General features: G+C 62.4%; 1 protein-coding gene across 1 annotated transcript in view; it reads right to left on the reverse strand.

Annotated features, from left to right (window-relative positions):
• Window positions 1-1,230: 1,230 nt before the first annotated feature.
• HUWE1 (HECT, UBA and WWE domain containing E3 ubiquitin protein ligase 1) overlaps window positions 1,231-21,655 on the reverse strand; it is a gene marked incomplete at its 5' end in the record, with an annotated part of 32,424 nt that continues 11,999 nt past the window's right edge. Inside the window, 38 exon segments of the mRNA XM_071732518.1 lie at window positions 1,231-1,583; window positions 1,841-1,937; window positions 3,210-3,274; window positions 3,277-3,324; window positions 3,411-3,575; window positions 3,578-3,624; window positions 3,914-4,046; window positions 4,145-4,301; window positions 4,399-4,517; window positions 4,964-5,135; window positions 5,137-5,289; window positions 5,292-5,430; window positions 5,540-5,628; window positions 5,770-5,871; window positions 5,873-6,005; window positions 6,040-6,363; window positions 8,129-8,231; window positions 10,987-11,179; window positions 11,181-11,282; window positions 12,150-12,161; window positions 12,163-12,362; window positions 12,529-12,647; window positions 12,842-12,912; window positions 12,914-13,083; window positions 13,207-13,375; window positions 13,378-13,472; window positions 14,707-14,746; window positions 14,847-14,989; window positions 15,284-15,373; window positions 15,992-16,170; window positions 18,406-18,634; window positions 20,081-20,252; window positions 20,423-20,556; window positions 20,671-20,769; window positions 20,888-20,909; window positions 20,911-20,964; window positions 21,049-21,194; window positions 21,404-21,570. Of these exon segments, the coding sequence (XP_071588619.1) occupies window positions 1,246-1,583; window positions 1,841-1,937; window positions 3,210-3,274; window positions 3,277-3,324; window positions 3,411-3,575; window positions 3,578-3,624; window positions 3,914-4,046; window positions 4,145-4,301; window positions 4,399-4,517; window positions 4,964-5,135; window positions 5,137-5,289; window positions 5,292-5,430; window positions 5,540-5,628; window positions 5,770-5,871; window positions 5,873-6,005; window positions 6,040-6,363; window positions 8,129-8,231; window positions 10,987-11,179; window positions 11,181-11,282; window positions 12,150-12,161; window positions 12,163-12,362; window positions 12,529-12,647; window positions 12,842-12,912; window positions 12,914-13,083; window positions 13,207-13,375; window positions 13,378-13,472; window positions 14,707-14,746; window positions 14,847-14,989; window positions 15,284-15,373; window positions 15,992-16,170; window positions 18,406-18,634; window positions 20,081-20,252; window positions 20,423-20,556; window positions 20,671-20,769; window positions 20,888-20,909; window positions 20,911-20,964; window positions 21,049-21,194; window positions 21,404-21,570 (4,990 nt within the window).

Here is a 21,655-nt window from a genome sequence, read left to right on the forward strand (position 1 = left end):
TCATCGTGGAGGGGCTTGGGGACATTGTGAGGGGGTTGGGGGCATCGTGGAGGGGTTTGGGGGCATCGTGGAGGGGGATGGGGGCATCGTGGAGGGGCTTGGGGGCTCCATGGAGGGGCTTGGGGGCATCGTGGAGGGGGTTGGGGCATCGTGGAAGGGGTTGGGGGCTCAATGGAGGGGTTTGGGGGCATCGTGGAGGGGGTTGGGGGCATCGTGGAGGGGGTTGGGGGCTCCATGGAGGGGTTTGGGGGCATCGTGGAGGGGCTTGGGGGCATCGTGGAAGGGGTTGGGGACATTGTGAGGGGGTTGGGGGCATCGTGGAGGGGCTTGGGGGCATCGTGGAGGGGCTTGGGGGCATCGTGGAGGGGGTTGGGGGCATCGTGGAGGGGGTTGGGGGCTCCATGGAGGGGGTTGGGGGCATCGTGGAGGGGTTTGGGGCATCGTGGAGGGGTTTGGAGGCATCGTGGAGGGGGTTGGGGGCATCGTGGAGGGGGATGGGGGCATCGTGGAGGGGCTTGGGGGCATCGTGGAGGGGGTTGGGGGCATCGTGGAGGGGTTTGGGGGCATCGTGGAGGGGTTTGGGGCATCGTGGAGGGGGTTGGGGGCATCGTGGAGGGGGTTGGGGGCTCCATGGAGGGGCTTGGGGGCATTGTGGAGGGGTTTGGGGGCATCGTGGAGGGGTTTGGGGGCATCGTGGAGGGGGTTGGGGGCATCGTGGAGGGGCTTGGGGGCATCGTGGAGGGGGTTGGGGGCATCGTGGAGGGGTTTGGGGGCATCATGGAGGGGGTTGGGGGCATCGTGGAGGGGGTTGGGGCATCGTGGAGGGGGTTGGGGGCATCGTGGAGGGGTTTGGGGGCATCGTGGAGGGGGCTGGGGACATTGTGAGGGGGTTGGGGGCATCGTGGAGGGGTTTGGGGGCATCGTGGAGGGGGCTGGGGGCTCCATGGAGGGGTTTGGGGGCATCGTGGAGGGGTTTGGGGGCATCGTGGAGGGGGTTGGGGGCTCCATGGAGGGGTTTGGGGGCATCGTGGAGGGGGTTGGGGGCATCGTGGAGGGGGGTTGGGGACATTGTGAGGGGGTTGGGGGCATCGTGGAGGGGGGTTGGGGGCTCCATGGAGGGGTTTGGGGGCATCGTGGAGGGGCTTGGGGGCATCATGGAAGGGGTTGGGGACATTGTGAGGGGGTTGAGGACATCCTGGAGGTTCTGGGGACATATTGAGAGGGATTAGGGATATTCTAAGGGGGTCAGGGAGATCTTAAGGGGTTTGGGGACACCCTGGGAACTCCTGGGGCCATCCTGAAGGGATTTGGGGCCATCTTGAGGAATCTTAGAACCATCCTGGGGCTATGCTGAGGGGGATTAGGGCCACCCTGAGGGGTCTCAGGGCCAGGCTGTCTCCTGGAGGTGTTTTTGGGGTTCCCTTTTTGGGGTGTGCACCCACCCAGGACAGCGTGCTGGTCGTGGGACTCCTCCAGCTCCTTCAGGCACTCTCCCAACATATCCCAGAGCTCATCCAGGCTCAGCTGCTCGCTCAGCAGCGGCAGCTCCGGGGGTCGTTCCTCCCCCGAGGGTCCCTCCGAGCCTGGAGGGGGGGTGGGGAGACCCTCAGCCACCCCTTCCCTTCCTCCCAGTGACCCCAAACCAGTACAAACTGGGAGCAGCACCCAGCTGGAGGGATACAGGATCACCCTTCCCCCCCAGCCCCCCCTTCTCAATCCACCCTTCAAAAGGGACCTCCCCCAGTGTCCTGACTGGGACAAACTGGTGGTGGCGGAGGGATGGGACAGCTCCCAGCCCTGCCCAGTTTGAACTGGTGGGGACTGGGAAGGGTTTTCTCACCCAGGGAGGGGGTGTCCTGGGGGGCAGGCGAGGGTTGGTCCACGTCCATGGGGGATTCGTCGCGACGCGGAGCGGCGTCCGCTGGCCCGGCCTCCGACTGGGGGGGACACACGGGGGGTTTAGGAGGTCGGGGACCCCCCCCAAGGGACCCCAACCCCCCCCCCCGGGCCCCCCACAAACCCCCCTTGGCCAGAGCTGGGGCGGTCCCGGAGCTCCAGCGGTTTGGGGGGGGTTGGAGGAGGAGGAGCAGCAGGTGAGGGGCAAGGGATGGAGAGGAGGAAGAGGGAGGAGGAAGAGGGAGGAGGAAGAAAATGGAGAAGGAAGAAGAGGGAGGATGACAAGGAGGAGGAGGAGGAGGAGGAAGAAATTAAAGTGCAGGAGGAAGAAGGGAAGAGAAGGAAGAGAAGGAGAAAGCAAAAGGAGAAGGAAGAAGAGGAGAAAAGGGAGATGGAAGAGGAGGAGGAAGAAAAGCAAAGGAGGAGAAGAATGAAGAGGAAGAAAATGAGGGGAAGGACCAGGAGGAGCAAAAGGAAGAGAAAAAAGAGGAGGAAGAGGCAGGAGAAGGGGAAGAAGGAAGGGGAGCAGGAAGAGGATGAAAATGAGGAGATGATTGAGAAAAGCAGGACACGGAGTGGGATGAGGAGCCAAGAAGCAGCGGAGGAGGAAGAGGAGGAGAAGGAAGAAGGAGGAAAAGGAGGAAGAAGAGAAAGAGGAGGAGAAGGAAGAAGAAGAAAAGAGTAAGATGAGGAGGAAGAGGATGAAAAGGAGGAAATGAAAGTGAAGGATGCCAACCATGGGGAGGGTGAGCAGGAGGAGGACACAGAGGAGGGGGATGAGGAGCCGAGGAGGCAGCGGAGGAGGAAGAGGAGGAAAAGGAGGAGGAGTAAAAGAAAGAGAAAGAAAAGAAGAGAAAGAGGAGGAGAAGGAAGGAGGAGGAGAAGGAAAAAAAAAGAGAAAGAAAAGAAGAGGAAGAGGAGGAAAAGGAGGAGGAGTAAAAGAAAGAGAAAGAAAAGAAGAGAAAGAGGAGGAGAAGGAGGAGGAGGAAAAGAAAGAGAAAGAAAAGAAGAGAAAGAGGAGGAGAAGGAGGAGGAGGAAAAGAAAGAGAAAGAAAAGAAGAGAAAGAGGAGGAGGAGGAAGAAGAAGAAAAGAATAATATGAGAAGGAAGAGAATGAAGAGAAGATGAAAAGTGGAGGATGCCGACCATGGGGAGGGTGAGCAGGAGGAGGACACAGAGGAGGGGGATGAGGAGTGAGGAGGCAGCGGAGGAGGAAGAGGAGGCAGCGGAGGAGGAAGAGGAGGAAGCAGAGAAGGAAGAGGAGGAAGCAGAGGAGGAACAGAGGGTGTGGGAGGAAGGGCGGCCGTGCTAACCGTGTCTCCCTGCTGCCTCCTCCGGGCCCTCTGCCCCTCACGTACCATTTGTATGATGGCGTCGCCTCGGCCTCCAGCTGCCGCACGGCTGCCTGGATGCTGCCAGCCGCACCTGGGGGGCACACGGGGGGTCAGGAGGGGGGAGGCCAGGGGGAGAGGGGGGAAGGGGGAGGGGAAATCTTTGGGGGGGGACGCAGGTGGCCCCCCCCTTACCCAGGCGGCCGGCCTGCTTGGCTTTCTTGTGTGCCCGTCGGGTGTCGTCGCGCAGCTGGATGATGACCTGGAGGACGCGGAGGAAGAAGCGCTGCGTGGAGGTCTTGGAGGTGAGGACAGACATGGAGGGCAACTGCAGCTCCCGCCCCCCAGAGCACGCTTCTGGCACGCCACGATCACCACGCTCTCGGCCGTGTCGAACCTGGGGGGGAGGAGGGGAGAGAGAGAGGGGGGGGGAAAGGGGTGAGGAGAGGGGGGGGGTGTCGGGAGGGAGAGGAGGAGGGTGAGTGGAGAAAAAAGTGGAAGTTGTCAGGAGGGGAGAGGTTAACGAGGAGGAGGGTCGTTAGCAGGGAGTTAACGAAAGGGGTGGAAGTTGTCAGCGGGGGACAGGAGTTAGGGAGGATGAGAGGGATCAGTAGGGTGCAGGGTTAACCAAAGGAGTGAGGGTGCTCAGCAGGGCTCGGAGTGCAGGGCCTGGGGGGTTCTCTCACCGGCTCTGCATCTTCCCCTTGAGCTTGGCACTGGGGGGCTGCTCCTCGGGGAGCCCCTCTGGGGAGGCCTCTCCGCCCCCCGCCCTCCTCTGCTGCTCCAGGTTGTATTCCCGCAGCTCCGCCAGCAGCGTGCCTGCCACGGGGGGGGGGGGAGGAGGGGGTGTGACGTCATCACCGGGGGTCATGACGTCACCCCCCACCTCCGGGTGCCCCCCCCCTGCCCCCCGTTACCGATCTGCCTGCAGAGGGCACCCCCCAGGGTGCGGGCGCCGCTGAGCAGCAGCCGCAGCACCGTGTCCCGGGTGCCCCCGTCCCCCCGCGACAGCTGCAGGAGGACGTTGGCTGCGTCCTCCAACCCCTCCTCCGAGCACGAGTGGGACGTCAGCACCTTGGGGACGAAGGTGGGGACAAGTCAGGGATGTCCCCGGCCCATTTTTGGGGTGTTTTTTGCCTCTTTTTCTGCCCCGTTTCGAGGCGGGCGTTACCTCCACCGAGAGCTGCAGTTGGCTCTCGGTCAGCCCCGTGGCCGCCATCCGTGTGTCGGGGGGGACACCAGGGACACCCTCAGAGCCCTTGGCAGGGGACTTGGAGCTCCTGGTGTGGGCTTTTGGGACAGAAGGGGACAGTCAGGGATGGGGGACACACACAGGGACAAAGACAGGAGGGGACATGGCACCCTCCCTCCCCCCCGTGGCTTTGTCCCCAGTCACCTCCCGCTTTGTCCTCGTCCCATCCCTGTGTCCTCATCCCTGTCCCCAGCCCCGTGTCCCCAATCCATGTCCCCATCCATCTTCCCATGTCCCTAATCCCCACGTCCCCCTCCCTGTCCCCACATCCCTCCCCCTGTCCCTCTCCCTGTCCCCACGTCCCTCTCCCTGTCCCTCTCCCTGTCCCCCTGTCCCTCCCCGTCCCCACGCCCCCCTCCCTGTCCTACATCCCCACATCCCCCTCCCTGTCCCTGTATCCCCCTCCTTGTCCCCAAACCCCCCTCCCTCTCCCTTTCCCCATCCCCACACCCCCCTCTCCCTGTGTCCCCCTCCCCAAACTCACCCCCCCCGGCCGCCGCCGTCGCCGCGTGACCTCCGTTCCCTCCCTGGGGGCTCCCGGGACCCCCAGCAGCCGCCGTCCCCCCCACTGCCACCACCACCCCCTCCCCCGCTGCCACCACCACCCCACCCCCCCCCACCAGGGGGAGGCTGAGGCTGGGGGGGTTCTCAGCCCCTTTGCCACCTCCCCCCCCCCTCAGGGAGGGCGATGGAGATGAGGGAGAGGAGGCGCAGGAGCTTCTCGGTGAGGAGAGCGCTGCGGCGGATGACCCCGTGGGACAACATGTTCATCAACTGCCCCAGGGGGGAGGTCTCCAAACCCCCCCCCCGGGGGTCTCGGGTTCAGGACCCCCCGCCCCGGCCCCCGCCTTGGCCGAGCTCTTCCCCTTCCGACTGACGTTCATGTTGTCCAATTTCACCAAAAGGTCCCAAAAATCGGTGGAAAGGTTGGGAGGGGTGGTGGGAGGGGGAGGAGGAGGAGGAGGAGGGGGGGGTTAGACGGGGGGTTGGGGGGGGCAGAGGAAGGAGGAGGAGGAGGAGGAGGAGGGGGGCGGGAGGGGTTTGGGGAGGTGGGGGAGGGCAGGGGCTGCCCCCCGGTTTGGGGGGGCCACGGTCGGGGTCGGCGGGGGGGTCACGGGCTCGTTGTTGGGTGAAGTGGCTGGGGAAGACCTGGGGGGGGGGGGGGAACATCCGGGGTTAGTGAAGTGCTCCCTGCAAGGACCCCCAGAGCTGGGGGGGGCCCCTGCTCCCCCAGAGGCCTCCATCACTCCCTGGACCCCCCAGCACCCCCAAACCCCCCCCCCCCCAGACCTTGGCCAGCTGGATGAGGGTGTCGAGGACGTGTCTGCAGACGACAGGGGCCGCCTGGGGGTGGATGTGGACGGCGGAGCCGGCGGCCGCCGCGTGCTTCTCCCGTGTGCTTCCTCCCGGGGACCCTCTGGATCTGGAAGATGTTGGTCCTGCAGCCCAAGGCCGCGTCCATGGAGACCGAGAGCCAAGAGAGCTGCCCCGAGCTCCGGGCTTCCACCCTCTGCAGGAGATCCAAGCCCCGGGGGGGGAGGAGGAGGAGGAGGCGGCGGAGGCTCCGCGGCGGAGACGGAAGAGGCGCGGGCGGCCGCGCTCCTCCGGGGTCTCTCCTCGGGGGGGGGTTGGGGTCCTCCCCGGGGTCCCTCGAGGCAGAGTTCGCTCTCGCTGCTGCGCTGGAGGATGGAGAGGAGGCTGCGGACCACCCAGCCCCGGGTGGGAGCGTGGTAGCAGAGGTTGCGGAGGACGCGGTGCAGGCGGTTGGTGTTGAGTTTGGGTTCGTCGACGAAGAGGAGAACCAAGAGGCAGGAAAGGGCTTCGTGGTCCAGCAGCAAACGGCCCCGCAGGCGGAGGAGGCTGTCAACACTGCTGCCAGAGGGTCTGCAGGGAGAGGGGAGCCAAAAAATATTGGGGGGAGGGCAAGGGAGGCGAGGGAGAAGGGGAGGAAGGTGAGAGGAAAGGGAGGGACGCGGGAAGAAGGGCTGAAAAATAAGGAGGGAGGCAAAAGGAAAGGGAGGAACCCCTAAAAAATAAGGAGGGAGGCAAAAGGAAAGGGAGGGATCCCTAAAAAATAAGGAGGGAGGCAAAAGGAAAGGGAGGGATCCCTAAAAAATAAGGAGGGAGGCAAAAGGAAAGGGAGGAACCCCTAAAAATATGGAGGGAGGCAAAAGGAAAGGGAGGAACCCCTAAAAAATAAGGAGGGAGGCAAAAGGAAAGGGAGGGATCCCTAAAAAATAAGGAGGGAGGCAAAAGGAAAGGGAGGAACCCCTAAAAAATAAGGAGGGAGGCAAAAGGAGATGGAGGAACCCCTAAAAAATAAGGAGGGAGGCAAAAGGAAAAGGAGGGATCCCTAAAAAATAAGGAGGGAGGCAAAAGGAAAGGGAGGAACCCCTAAAAAATAAGGAGGGAGGCAAAAGGAAAAGGAGGGATCCCTAAAAAATAAGGAGGGAGGCAAAAGGAAAGGGAGGGATCCCTAAAAAATAAGGAGGAGGCAAAAGGAAAGGGAGGGAACCCCTAAAAATATGGAGGGAGGCAAAAGGAAAGGGAGGAACCCCTAAAAAATAAGGAGGGAGGCAAAAGGAAAGGGAGGGATCCCTAAAAAATAAGGAGGGAGGCAAAAGGAAAGGGAGGAACCCCTAAAAAATAAGGAGGGAGGCAAAAGGAGATGGAGGAACCCCTAAAAAATAAGGAGGGAGGCAAAAGGAAAGGGAGGAACCCCTAAAAAATAAGGAGGGAGGCAAAAGGAAAGGGAGGAACCCCTAAAAAATAAGGAGGGAGGCAAAAGGAAAGGGAGGAACCCCTAAAAAATAAGGAGGGAGGCAAAAGGAAAGGGAGGGATCCCTAAAAAATAAGGAGGGAGGCAAAAGGAAAGGGAGGGATCCCCAAAAAATAAGGAGGGAGGCAAAAGGAAAGGGAGGGATCCCTAAAAAATAAGGAGGGAGGCAAAAGGAAAGGGAGGAACCCTAAAAAATAAGGAGGGGAGGCAAAAGGAAAGGGAGGAACCCCTAAAAAATAAGGAGGGAGGCAAAAGGAAAGGGAGGGACCCCTAAAAAATAAGGAGGGAGGCAAAAGGAAAGGGAGGGATCCCTAAAAAATAAGGAGGGAGGCAAAAGGAAATAGAGGAACCCCTAAAAAATAAGGAGGGAGGCAAAAGGAAAGGGAGGGATCCCTAAAAAATATGGAGGGAGGCAAAAGGAAATAGAGGAACCCCTAAAAAATAAGGAGGGAGGCAAAAGGAAAGGGAGGAACCCCTAAAAATATGGAGGGAGGCAACAGGAAATAGAGGAACCCCTAAAAAATAAGGAGGGAGGCAAAAGGAACTGGAAGAACCCAAAAGGAAGTGGAAGAACCCAAAAAGGAAACGAAGGAACCCCCCCAAAATATGGAGGGACCCAAACAGAAACTGAGAAACAAAGGAAGAAAATGGTGGGAAGCAAGCAAAAAAAAATTAAAGAGCCCCAAAGGAATTGCAAAAAAATCCAGAGAGGAGCCCCCAAAAAAAAATGAGAAGAACCCAAAGAAAATGGAAACAACCCCAAAAACTGGAAAGACCCCAAAAAGAGCTGAGGGAAAGCATCAAAGGGAGCAGAAAGGACCTGGAGGGGAAGGGAAAGGGGGGTGGGGGTCCCGAGGGTCCCCCCCATACCTGGTGTGTGGGGCACTGCCCCCCATGTGGAAGGTGCCCCCCCGCTGCACCGCCAGGCGCGTGTACTGCACCCCCCTGTTCCCACTCAGCCGGCTGGTGAAGGCTGTGGGACAGGGACTGGGGTTACTGGGAGGGACTGGGGGGCACTGGGAGGGAGTGCAGGGAATGGGGAAGGCTGTGGGACGGGGACTGGGGTTACTGGAGGGACTGGGGGGCACTGGGAGGGAGTGCGGGGAATGGGGAAGGCTGTGGGACAGGGACTGGGGTTACTGGGAGGGACTGGGAGGAGTGCGGGGAATGGTAAAGGCTGTGGGACAGGGACTGGGGTTACTGGGAGGGACTGGGGGGCACTGGAGGGAGTGCAGGGAATGGGGAAGGCTGTGGACAGGGACTGGGGTTACTGGGAGGGACTGGGAGGGAGTGCGGGGAATGGTAAAGGCTGTGGGACAGGGACTGGGGTTACTGGGAGGGACTGGGGGGCACTGGGAGGGAGTGGGGGGAATGGGGAAGGCTGTGGGACGGGGACTGGGGTTACTGGAGGGACTGGGGGGCACTGGGAGGGAGTGCGGGGAATGGGGAAGGCTGTGGGACGGGGACTGGGGTTACTGGGAGGGACTGGGGGGCACTGGGAGGGAGTGCGGGGAATGGGGAAGGCTGTGGGACGGGGACTGGGGTTACTGGGAGGGACTGGGGGGCACTGGAGGGAGTGCGGGGAATGGGGAAGGCTGTGGGACGGGGACTGGGGTTACTGGGAGGGACTGGGGGGCACTGGGAGGGAGTGCGGGGAATGGGGAAGGCTGTGGGACGGGGACTGGGGTTACTGGGAGGGACTGGGGGGCACTGGGAGGGAGTGCGGGGAATGGGGAAGGCTGTGGGACGGGGACTGGGGTTACTGGAGGGACTGGGGGCACTGGGAGGGAGTGCGGGAATGGGGAAGGCTGTGGGACAGGGACTGGGGTTACTGGGAGGGACTGGGGGGCACTGGGAGGGAGTGCGGGGAATGGGGAAGGCTGTGGGACAGGGAGTGGGGTTACTGGGAGGGACTGGGGGGCACTGGGAGGGAGTGCGGGGAATGGGGAAGGCTGTGGGACGGGGACTGGGGTTACTGGGAGGGACTGGGGGGCACTGGGAGGGAGTGCGGGGAATAGGGAAGGCTGTGGGACGGGGACTGGGGTTACTGGGAGGGACTGGGAGGGAGTGCGGGGAATGGGGAAGGCTGTGGGACGGGGACTGGGGTTACTGGAGGGACTGGGGGCACTGGAGAGAACTGGAAGGAACTGTGGGGGGTTGGAGTGACCAGGGGGGGACTGGAGTGAACTGGAGGGGACTGGAGAGAACTGGAGGGAACTGGGGGGTTGGAGTGACCCAGAGGAGTTGGTGTCACCCGGGTGGGGTCGGTGTGACCCAGGTGGGGTGTGTGACCCCAGGGGGGATGGGTGTGACCTGGGGGTGTGTGTGTGTCCCAGGTGTGTGTGTGTGTGTCCCAGGTGTGTGTGTGTGTGTCTCACGTGTGTGTGTGTGTGTCCCAGGTGTGTGTGTGTGTGTGTCTCACGTGTGTGTGTGTGTGTCTCACGTGTGTGTGTGTGTGTGTCTCACGTGTGTGTGTGTGTGTCCCAGGTGTGTGTGTGTGTGTCTCACGTGTGTGTGTCGTGTGTGTGTGTCCCAGGTGTGTGTGTGTGTGTCTCACGTGTGTGTGTGTGTGTCTCACGTGTGTGTGTGTGTGTCTCACGTGTGTGTGTGTGTGTCCCAGGTGTGTGTGTGTGTGTCTCACGTGTGTGTGTGTGTGTCTCACGTGTGTGTGTGTGTGTGTCTCACGTGTGTGTGTGTGTGTCCCAGGGGTGTGTGTGTGTGTGTCTCACGTGTGTGTGTGTGTGTCCCAGGTGTGTGTGTGTGTGTGTCCAGGTGTGTGTGTGTGTGTCTCACGTGTGTGTGTCGTGTGTGTGTGTGTGTGTGTGTGTGTGTGTCCCAGGGGTGTGTGTGTGTGTCCCAGGTGTGTGTGTGTGTGTGTGTCCCAGGTGTGTGTGTGTGTGTGTGTGTCTCAGGTGTGTGTGTGTGTGTGTGTCTCACGTGTGTGTGTCTCCGTGTGTGTGTGTGTGTGTGTGTGTGTGTCCCAGGTGTGTGTGTGTGTGTCTCACGTGTGTGTGTGTGTGTCCCAGGTGTGTGTGTGTGTCTCACGTGTGTGTGTGTGTGTGTCCCAGGTGTGTGTGTGTGTGTGTCTCACGTGGTGTGTGTGTGTGTCTCACGTGTGTGTGTGTGTGTGTGTCTCACGTGTGTGTGTGTGTGTCCCAGGTGTGTGTGTGTGTGTGTCTCACAGGTGTGTGTGTGTCTCACGTGTGTGTGTGTGTGTGTCCCAGGTGTGTGTGTGTGTGTCCCAGGTGTGTGTGTGTGTGTGTCCCAGGGGTGTGTGTGTGTGTCTCACGTGTGTGTGTGTGTGTGTCCCAGGTGTGTGTGTGTGTGTCCCAGGTGTGTGTGTGTGTGTCTCACGTGTGTGTGTGTGTGTCTCAGGTGTGTGTGTGTGTGTCTCACGTGTGTGTGTGTGTGTCCCAGGTGTGTGTGTGTGTCCCAGGGGTGTGTGTGTGTCTCACGTGTGTGTGTGTGTGTGTCACGTGTGTGTGTGTGTGTCTCACGTGTGTGTGTGTGTCCCAGGGGTGTGTGTGTGTGTCCCAGGGGTGTGTGTGTGTGTCCCAGGTGTGTGTGTGTGTCTCACGTGTGTGTGTGTGTGTCCCAGGTGTGTGTGTGTGTGTCTCACGTGTGTGTGTGTGTGTCTCACGTGTGTGTGTGTGTGTCTCACGTGTGTGTGTGTGTGTGTGTGTGTGTGTGTGTGTGTGTCCCAGGTGTGTGTGTCCCCGTGCACTGACCGGGGCTGCGGAGGATGGCGGAGAGCGCGGAGGTGCTGGGGTGTCCGAAGAGCCTCTCGTGCATCAGCTGCCGCTGCCGCGCCTCCTGCTCCCGGCGCAGCGCCTGGGCCTCGGCGGCGATGTCGGGGGGCATCACGGCCAGGACGCTGTCCTCGATGTCCTCCAGCACCGAGCGCCTCAGCTCCGAGGGCAGAGGGCAGAGTCTGGATGAAAGTCACCGGGTCCAGAGCCGCCTCCGACCCCGCCGCCGCCGTCAGCTCCCGGCGCTGCTGCTCCGCGCGCTGCTGGGCCAGGACCTGGGGGAGGGAGAGAGGGAGGGAGGGAGGGAGGGAGGGAGAGGTGGGGATGGAACCTCCCTGCCCCCCCCCCCCCGGGGAGGCACCCGGTGTAAGGAGAAACCCCTCCCCCCCTGCACCCCCAAAAAGGCACCTGCACCCACAAAAAGGCACTGACACACGGGGGGCACCTCTGAAGAGGCACGGACCCCCAAAAGTCCCCCCAAAGAGGCACAGACCCCCAGGGATCCCCCCCCTAAAGAGCCAGGGATTCCCAGGGATCCCCCCCCTAAAGAGCCAGGGATTCCCAGGGATCCCCCAGCCTCCCCCCCCCCCCTTTCCTAATAATCACCTCCCTGTTAAGCCCCTCCCCTCATTAATTACCCATTAATATCCCCTCATTAATTACCCCTTATTTAGTAACCCTCATTAGCAGCCCTCCAGTAACATGCCCTTCATTAAGTACCCCATAAACTCTCCTCATTAATTACCCATTATGTACCCTCATTAATACCCTCCTCATTAATTACCCCACATTAACACTCCCCTCACTGCCCCTATGACACCCCATTCATACCCCCCCCATTCATACCCCCATTACTCAGCCCCCCATCCACATTCCCTCCCATGCATCCCCCCCATTCATACTCCTCCCATTCATACCCCCCATTAATTACCCCATTCATATCCCCCATTAATCACCCATTCATCCCCCCCATTCATACTCCTCCCCATTAATTACCCCATTCTTTCCCCCCCATTCACCCCCCCTATTCATCCCCCCCTATTCATCCCCCCCCATTCATACCCTCCCCATTCATACCCCCCAATAATTACCCCATTCATCCCACCCCGTTCCTCCCCCCCATTCATCCCCCCCCTCCATACCTCCTCCTGGATGGGCGGGGGGCAGGGCTGCCAGGAACTCGGGGCTGACCTCGGTGAGGCCCGGGGGGGGCAGGGCTGGGGGGGCAGGGCCGGGGGCCGGGGGGGCCCGGGCCGGGGGGCGAATCCCCAGTTGGTTCTGCAGAACCTCCCGGCGGATGTCCTCGGGCAGAGCGGCCAAAAAGGAGGGGTCCACCCCCTCTGGCAGACTGATCCCTGGGACATGGGGGGGGGGACACGGTTGGGACAACCCCCCCGAGACAGGGGGACACCCCCTGAGCCAGGGGGACAGGATGGGGACACCCCTTGGGACATGGGGACACCCCTTGGGATGTGGGGACACCCCCTGGGGACCCCTCTTGGGGACAGGGGGGACACTGACCGGCCAGGGGGTCCTCCTCCTCGCTGCTGGTGGATGGGAGGGGCTCCTCGGGACCCCCCCGCCCCTCGGCTGTGGGGTGGGGGTCGTGGGGGGGGCTGTGAGAAGAAGGGGTTGGAGAGCTGGGGGAGAGAGAGAAAGAGAGGGAGTGACGTCAGAGGGCAACGTGGTGACGTCACAGAGAGGGGTGTGACACCACAGAAAGGGGGCGTGGCGTCACAGAAGAGGGCTGTGACGTCACAGCACGGGGAGATGACGTCACTGCCCCGGGGGTGTGACATCACTGGGGGGTGGGGGAGGGGTTATCACTTCTCACCTCTCCTCGGGGGGCTGCTGGGCGGCGTCGGGCGGGGCAGGGGGGGGTCCCTGGGGGGGTGGCGGGGGGGTTGGGGGGGTTGTTGGGAGCCACCGCCCCCACCTCTCCCCCCCCACTCCCCTCCCCCTCCAGGGCGCCTGATGATGACGTCATCGAGGAGGTGTCCATGGGGGAGCCCTCCAGCTGGGAGCTCCCCCCCACCAGAGCCTCCCCCTCCTCTGCCCTCTCTGGGGACAGCGACGCTGAGGGGGGGGGGGGACAGACAGACAGACAGGGTCAGACCCCCCCCTCACTTCCAGGACCCACCCAATCCCCCCCCCCCCAGCCCCAAAACCCGGGGAATTCCCCCCAAAAGGGCAACTCACTGATGGTGGGGGCGGGGGACAGCTCCATCTGAGTGGCTTCAGCCTCCTGGGGGGGTCTCCCCGAAACACCCCCCCCCCCTCCTCCTCCTCCCCCCCCTCCGTCTTCGTCGTTTTCAGGGGGGGGGCCTGGGGGGGCCGTGGGGGGACTTGGGGGGTGCCCGAGGGGGGGTCTTGGGTTGGGGGGGGGGTGGGCTCCGGCTCATCCAGCTCCAAGGTCAGGATGGGCCCTCGAGGAGGGGGGGGCTCACCCGGTGTCCCGCTGGGCTCTGGGGTGGGGGGGGGACACACAAGGGTGTCAGGGAGAGACCCCCCCTTCAAAAAAACTCAGGAGAGACACCCCCACACACACTCAAAAAAACCTGGAACAACCCCCCCCCCCCAACTTCTGCATCTTTTAGGACATCTGTGAGACCCCCCCCCCCCAAATCTCCCCCCCTCAAGCCCCCTCCCAAATGCCCCCCCCCCCCCTTTAAACACCTTTCATTGGGTGCGGGACACCACAGACCCTCCCCCAAATAACCACACACCCTCCCCCCGAGGGGACCCAGGCATCCAGCTGCACCCCAAAAAGGGGGGGACACACACCTGCCCCCTCCCCCCACAACCCAACAACCCCCCCCCCAAAAAATTTAACCCTGAAACCTCCCCCCCCCCCCATTTTCAACCCTCCAAGTGTCGCCCCCCCCCCCCCCCCCATTCCTCCACCTTTAAGTGCACATGGAGTGGGGGGGGAGATACCATGGAGCCCCCCCCAGTGTTCCCCCCCAAATTAATCAGCCCCCCCTCAATTACTTGACCCCCCCCATTAATCAGCCCCCACCCCCCAAAGGGACCCCAGGCATCCACCTGCACCCCAATAGGAGGGAAGGGTCCCACAGAGGGGGCTCCCCCCCCCTGAAAAAAACACCCCCAAAATCCCCCTCCCACCCTTTCACCCCCCCCTCCCCTCCCATTCCTCTTCCTTTTAACTGGAGGGGGGGAAGGAAAAGAGATACAACAGAGCCCCCCAACCCCTCCTCCCCAATTAAACAACCCCCTCCCAAATTAAACAACCCCCCCCCCTAATTAACCCCCCCCATTAATCAGCCCCCACCCCCCCTCAGGCTGCACCCTAACGGGAGGGAGGGGTCCCCCTCTTCTTCCATTTCTCCCGCTTCAACTGGGTATACTGGGGGGGGGGGGGGGGGGAGAAGAGGAGATACAGCAGAGCCCCCCCGATGCCTCCCCCCCCCCAAATACAGCCCCCCCCCCAAATTCAGCCCCCCAGGAGGGTCCCCAGGAGTCCGGCGGCCGCGCGCCCCGCGAGGAAGACAGTAGACTGTATAGTTATCTCCGAACGGGGGTGTGACCCTCCAACTATACAATCTACTACCTCAACCCGCGGGGTGCAGCAAGGGGGGGGGGCTTAGAGAGTGGGGGGGGGGATCCCCGAGATATTTCCAAGCTTGGGGGGGGGCACCTTCAAACAGGTTTAAAAAGGAGGTGAGGGCACGGAGTTACCTGGGGGGGTGACGTCAGCAGCGGCTTTGGAGGCGGCGTCCTAAGGAGGGAGGGGGAAGGATTTTTTGGGGGCTTTGTTGCTTTTCTCCCCCTCTCCCCCTGATTTTTTTTTTAGGGGGGGGGGTCGTGGCGCCCCTCACCTGGGGGTCGGGCCCCTCCTTTTCCTCTTTCTCAGTGTTTTTGGCTTCTTCCTCGGCCGCCTGGCGCCGACGCTTCTCCCGGCGCTCGTCCAGCTCCTCGTCCCTCAGAGCTTCCAAACGGGCCAGGATGGGGACCTTGACCACTGGGGGGGGGGGACACGGGGGACAAAAAAGGGTTGAGACCCCCCCCCCAGGGGGATTGGGGACACCCCAGGGGGATTGGGGACACCCTGGAGGGGCTGGGGACACCCTGGAGGGCTTGGGGACATTGGGAGAGGTGGACGATGGCACCGGAAAGCTCTGTGGTTTGGAGGGTACGGGGGGGTTGTGGGACTTCAGGGGGGTCTTGGGGACACTGGGGGGGTTCCTGGCGAAATGGAGGGGGGGTCTCGGGGACACGGGGGGGGGGCACACCCCCCCCTGGGGGACACACCCACCTGAGACACAGTCGTGCATGCTCTCAGCATCCAGCACTTTGCACTCCTCAGTCCATCGGGTGAGGGCAGTGGGGATGCTGGAGAGGGTCCCTGGGGGGGGGCACAGGGTGGGGGGGGACACGGGGTGAACCCAGATGAAGGGGGCGGGGCCTCTGAAGGATAAACCCCGCCCCTTGGCCTAGACCACGCCCTCTTTTCCTCCTTTGCCCCTCCCCTTTCCTCCACCCACTGCCTCCTCATTCCCTCCTCAGCCCCTTAGTTTGAGGGGGGGGGTCTCTTCCAAGTTCTCACCCCCCCACCCCTTCAATCCACCCCCCCTCCTCCCTCTTAGCCCCCTCCCCACTCCTTCAACCCCCTCCCCACTCCTTTAGACCCCCTCCTCTTCCCTCCACCCCCTTTTTCCCCTCTCCCCATAAGCACTTCCTTCTCCCTCCATCCCCATCCCCTTGATTTCAAGGGGGGTCTCCCTGATCTCTCTCACCCCCCACTTTCCCAAGCCCCCCCCCTTTCCCAAGCCCCCTCCCCACTCCTTTAACCCCCTCCCCACCTCCCTTAACCCCTCCTCTCCCCTCCACCCCCTTTTTCCCCCTTTCCCCCCAAGCCCCTTCCCTCTCCCGTCCCACGCCGTTTGAGGAGGGGTCCCTCCTACGCCCCCCCTGTCCCCCCCCCCAATTTGAGGGAGGGGTCTCTGCCCGTGCCCCCACTCACCTGCCTGGCTGCCAGCACTTCCCTGCTCGTGGAAGAAGTCATCCAGGAGCTCCTCATCCGAGCGGGCGATGATGTGAACGTCCTCGTTCCCCACCAGCAGCCGCGCGCGCCCGCGGCTCTGCAGCGGCAGGGAGCTGCTCAGCTGGAGGATGTCAGCAGCTGCAGAGGGACCCAGCAGCCTGGGGGGGGACACAGGGTCACTGGGGGGGGACACAGGGACACTGGGGGGGGGACACGGGGTCACCCGGGGGGAGGGGACACCAGGAAGGGGACACAGGGACACTGGGAGGGGACACGGGGTGTGCAGCGGCGGCCGCTGCTGAGCTGGAGGGTGTCTGAGGGGCACAGCAGCCTGGGGGGGGGACATGGGGACACTGGGGGGGGACAGAGGGACACTGGGGGGGACACGGGGACACTGGGGGGGACACAGGGACACTGGGGGGGGGACACGGGGTCCCCGGGGGGGAGGGGACACCAGGAAGGGGACACAGGGACACTGGGAGGGGACACGGGGTGTGCAGCGGCGGCCGCTGCTGAGCTGGAGGGTGTCTGAGGGGCACAGCAGCCTGGGGGGGGGACATGGGGACACTGGGGGGGACACAGGGACACTGGGGGGGACACAGGGACACTGGGGGGGGGACACGGGGTCACCCGGGGGGAGGGGACACCAGGAAGGGGACACAGGGACACTGGGAGGGGACACGGGGTGTGCAGCGGCGGCCGCTGCTGAGCTGGAGGGTGTCTGAGGGGCACAGCAGCCTGGGGGGGGGACATGGGGACACTGGGGGGGACACAGTGTCACCGGGGGGGGGGGACACGGGGTCACCCGGGGGGGAGGGGACACCAGGAAGGGGACACAGGGACACTGGGGGGGGACACGGGGTGTGCAGCGGCGGCCGCTGCTGAGCTGGAGGGTGTCTGAGGGGCACAGCAGCCTGGGGGGGGGACACGGGGACACTGGGGGGGACACAGGGACACTGGGGGGGACACAGTGTCACCGGGGGGGGGGGGACACGGGGTCACCCGGGGGGAGGGGGACACCAGGAAGGGGACACAGGGACATTGGGAGGGGGCATGGGGTCACCCGGGGGAAGGGGACACCGGGAAGGGGACACAGGGACACTGGGGGGGACACAGGGTGACAGCAGGGGGTGGAGGTTTTGGTGAGGTTTGAGGGGGGGGAGGTTGGGCTCCTGTTCAGCTGCTTTGTTTGGGTGCCCCTGGCTGCATTTTAGGTGCCCCTGGTGCATTTTAGGTGCCCCTGGCTGCATTTTAGGTGCCCCTGGTTGCATTTTAGGTGCCCCTGGTGCATTTTGGGTGCCCCGGGTGCATTTTGGGTGCCCCTGGGTGCATTTTGGGTGCCCCTGGTTGCATTTTAGGTGCCCCTGGGTGCATTTTGGGTGCCCCTGGTTGCATTTTGGGTGCCCCTGGCTGCACTTTGGGTGCCCTGGTTGCATTTTGGGTGCCCCTGGTGCATTTTGGGTGCCCCTGGTGCATTTTGGGTGCCCCTGGTTGCATTTTGGGTGCCCCTGGCTGCATTTTAGGTGCCCCTGGTGCATTTTGGGTGCCCCTGGTTGCATTTTGGGTGCCCCGACTGCATTTTGGGTGCCCCTGGTTGCATTTTAGGTGCCCCTGGTTGCATTTTGGGTGCCCCGGGTGCATTTTGGGTGCCCCTGGCTGCATTTTAGGTGCCCCTGGTTGCATTTTGGGTGCCCCTGGTTGCATTTTGGGTGCCCCTGGCTGCATTTTAGGTGCCCCTGGTGCATTTTGGGTGCCCCGACTGCATTTTGGGTGCCCCTGGTTGCATTTTGGGTGCCCCGGGTGCATTTTGGGTGCCCCTGGTTGCATTTTGGGTGCCCCGGGTGCATTTTGGGTGCCCCTGGTTGCATTTTAGGTGCCCCTGGTTGCATTTTGGGTGCCCCGGGTGCATTTTGGGTGCCCCTGGTTGCATTTTGGGTGCCCCTGGCTGCATTTTGGGTGCCCCTGGGTGCATTTTGGGTGCCCCTGGCTGCATTTTGGGTGCCCCTGGGTGCATTTTGGGTACCCTGGGTGCATTTTGGGTGCCCCTGGTTGCATTTTGGGTGCCCCGGATGCATTTTGGGTGCCCCTGGGTGCATTTTGGGTACCCTGGGTGCATTTTGGGTGCCCCTGGGTGCATTTTGGGTTCCCTGGGTGCATTTTAGGTGCCCCTGGTTGCATTTTGGGTGCCCCGGGTGCATTTTGGGTGCCCTGGGTGCATTTTAGGTGCCCCTGGCTGCATTTTAGGTGCCCCTGGTTGCATTTTAGGTGCCCCTGGGTGCATTTTGGGTGCCCCTGGTGCATTTTGGGTACCCCGGGTGCACTTTCTGGCACTCGGGGTGCGTTTTGTGCCCCCCCTGCCCCTGGGGTTTGGGTGCCCCGGGTGTGTCACTGACCTCTGGAGGATGAGGGGGGGGTTTGGCTGCCTGGCCCCCGGGTAGTGGACGTGGATGGTGTGCCCAGCATTGGCTGTCAGCTGCCTGAGGGTGCGTTGGCTGCGCCCCAAGCCCTGGGCCAGGCGGGTGGTGGCAGCGCCCGTGCCCAGGGAGAGGGCCCCGTGGTCGGCGTGACGGACCAGGAGGGGGTGGCTGGCAGGGATGTTCCCCGGGGAGGGGGGGATGTCAGCTGGGGAAGGGGGAAAAAAAGAGGAGTTAAGAAGGTGGGGAGGGGGAAAATCCCCGTCCTGAGGTCACCCCGGGATTGGAAAAAAAATGTGGATTTGAAATTCGGGGGGGGGAAATGAAGGAGGGGAGGGGGGAAAAGCTCATCCTGGAGACCCTTGGGGGAAAACTGGGAGAGAAATAAGGGTTAGGGAAGAGAGGAGGGGGAAACCTCATCCTGGAGACCCCTGGGGGAAAAAATGGGGGAGAAAGAAGGGTTAGGGAAGAGAGGAGGGGGAAACCTCATCCTGGAGACCCCTGGGGTCATGAGGAAGGAAAAATTGGGGGAAAAATAGGGGTTAGGGAAGAGGGGAAGGGGAAAACCTCATCCTGGAGATCCCTGGGGGAAGAATTGGGGGAGAAAGAAGGGTTAGGGAAGAGAGGAGGGGAAACCTCATCCTGGAGACCCCTGGGAGACAAATAAGGGTTAGGGAAGAAGGGAGGGGGAAACCTCATCCTGAAGACCCCTGGGGTCATGAGGAAGGAAAAATTGGGGGAAAAATAGGGGTTAGGGAAGAGGGGAAGGGGAAAAGCTCATCCTGGAGATCCCTGGGGGAAGAATTGGGGGAGAAATAAGGGTTAGGGAAGAGGGGAAGGGGAAAAAGCTCATCCTGGAGACCCCTGGGGGAAAAATTGGGGGAGAAAGAAGGGTTAGGGAAGAGAGGAAGGGGAAACCTCATCCTGGAGACCCCTGGGAGACAAATAAGGGTTAGGGAAGAGAGGAGGGGGAAGCCTCATCCTGAAGACCCCTGGGGTCATGAGGAAGGAAAAATTGGGGGAAAAATAGGGGTTAGGGAAGAGGGGAAGGGGAAAACCTCATCCTGGAGATCCCTGGGGGAAAAACTGGGAGAGAAATAAGGGTTAGGGAAGAGGGGAAGGGGAAACCTCATCCTGGAGACCCCTTGGGGTCATGAGGAAGGAAAAATTGGGGGAAAAATAGGGGTTAGGGAAGAGGGGAAGGGAAAACCTCATCCTGGAGACCCCTGGGGTCATGAGGAAGGAAAAATTGGGGGAAAAATAGGGGTTAGGGAAGAGGGGAAGGGGAAACCTCATCCTGGAGATCCCTGGGGGAAGAATTGGGGGAGAAATAAGGGTTAGGGAAGAGAGGAGGGGAAACCTCATCCTGGAGACCCCTGGGGTCATGAGGAAGGAAAAATTGGGGGAAAAATAGGGGTTAGGGAAGAGGGGAAGGGGAAAACCTCATCCTGGAGACCCCTGGGGGAAAAATTGGGGGAGAAAGAAGGGTTAGGGAAGAGGGGAAGGGGAAAGCTCATCCTGGAGACCCCTGGGGTCACAGGGAGATGAAAATCAGGGGGAAAATGGGGGTTCAAAGGTCTCCCAACCCCCCCCCCGGGTGCTGGGGAGGGGAGAAGTGGGGTGCTGGGGGGAGGGGAGCCCCCCAGGGCCGTACTGGGGCTGGAGAACATGTTGTCAAACTCGATGATGAGATCGTCGTCGCGGTCGAAGCGCTCGAAGCGGACGAGGGGGGAGGCGTTCATGTCGGGATAATCCTCATCCAACTCCATCTCAGAGCCATCATCATCATCCTCCTCCTCCTCCCCTTCCTCCCCTTCCTCATCGTCCTGAGAGAGAGGGGAAAAAAATGGCCCCGGGAGGTGAGAGGAGGCAAAAAGGGGGGAAGGTTGAGGCCAAATGAGGCGACGTTGAGCCCAAACGGAGGAGTCGTTGCCATAAATGGGGAATCTTGACCCAAAATGGGGACACCCCCACCCAAGGCCTCTGCCCATCCCACCTGATCATCCTCATCTTCCTCCTCCTCTTCCTCCTCCTCGTCCTGGCTGTCATCCTCATCCTCATTGCTGCCACTGCTGTCCTCCTCCTGCGTGTGCTCCTCCTCATCCTCGGGATCCAAGATGTTCATGGAATCTTCACGGGGGATGTGGGGGGACAACGGGAGGGGGGTGGGTGGGACCTCGGTGTCACCCTGGACACCCCCAGCCCCCTTAAATTTTGAGGACCCCCCCTCCCTGAAGCCCCCACCTTCTCGGTTGGCCTGCAGGGTGGAAGCTTGGCTGAGGTTGGATGGAGCCTCATCCATCAGAACGTCCTCCTGGGACTCATCCTCCCCGGAGCGGCTCACTGGGTTTGGGGTGAAAACCACCATGAACGGGGGCAGCCCCCTGAGGGAGGGGTCCCTGGGACCACCCCAGAGCTAGGGTGGGGGTGGTGGGGAGGGGGGGAAGGGGGGGGTGGTAACCAATGATGGCGCTGTTGGCGGTTGGCCCCGTCCCTCTCCAGCAGCTCATCGATGAGGTCCTCCAGATCGTTCTCCACCTTGGGTGGGGGTCAGAGGGGGGGGTGAATGGGGTGCTAGGGGTGTTGGGGGACGCTGGGGAATTTGGGGAGGGGGTCTCTGACCTGCATCTGTTGGGTGCTGAGCCCCTCGGGCTGTCCTGCCAGGACCACGGTGTCACCTTCAGCTTCTCCATCCATGTCCCCGTCGGCCGCCTCCGCCTGCGCCGCCTCCACGTCCTCCTCGGGGGGCTCGGGGTCCCCAGGGTCCCCTGGGGGATGGGGAGGGGGCGTTGGGGCAAGCGTCACCCCCACCCAGCCACCACCACCACGGGTGGCCATGGTGGGGGCCTCGAGGAGGTGTTGGCCACCGTAGGGGCACGGTGGCCACCGTGAGGAGGCGGTGACCGTGACCACCGCGAGGGGACGGTGACCACACGAGGAGGTGGTGTCCCAGGGGGGGTTCTGGGGGGGTGGGTACCTCCGTCGGGGGGGGCTGCCCCTGCCTCCCGGGCCCCCCCTGCCCCCTCCCCTTTGCTCTTGCTGGAGGAGCCCTTGGTGCCAAAGAGGCCGCTGGGTTGGTTGACGATGCGCGACAGCGTCTCCAGGGGCTTCAGCGCCGCGTTCACCGTGTTGGCCATGTTGGGGCTGGGGGGTGGGGGGGCACGTGAGACCCCCCAGGGACACCCCCGACCCTCCAGGACCCACTGTTACCCCTTAAAATGTCAGCCTG

Source organism: Heliangelus exortis, unplaced genomic scaffold, assembly GCF_036169615.1.
Source record: "Heliangelus exortis unplaced genomic scaffold, bHelExo1.hap1 Scaffold_112, whole genome shotgun sequence".
Classification (NCBI taxonomy): domain Eukaryota; kingdom Metazoa; phylum Chordata; class Aves; order Apodiformes; family Trochilidae; genus Heliangelus; species Heliangelus exortis.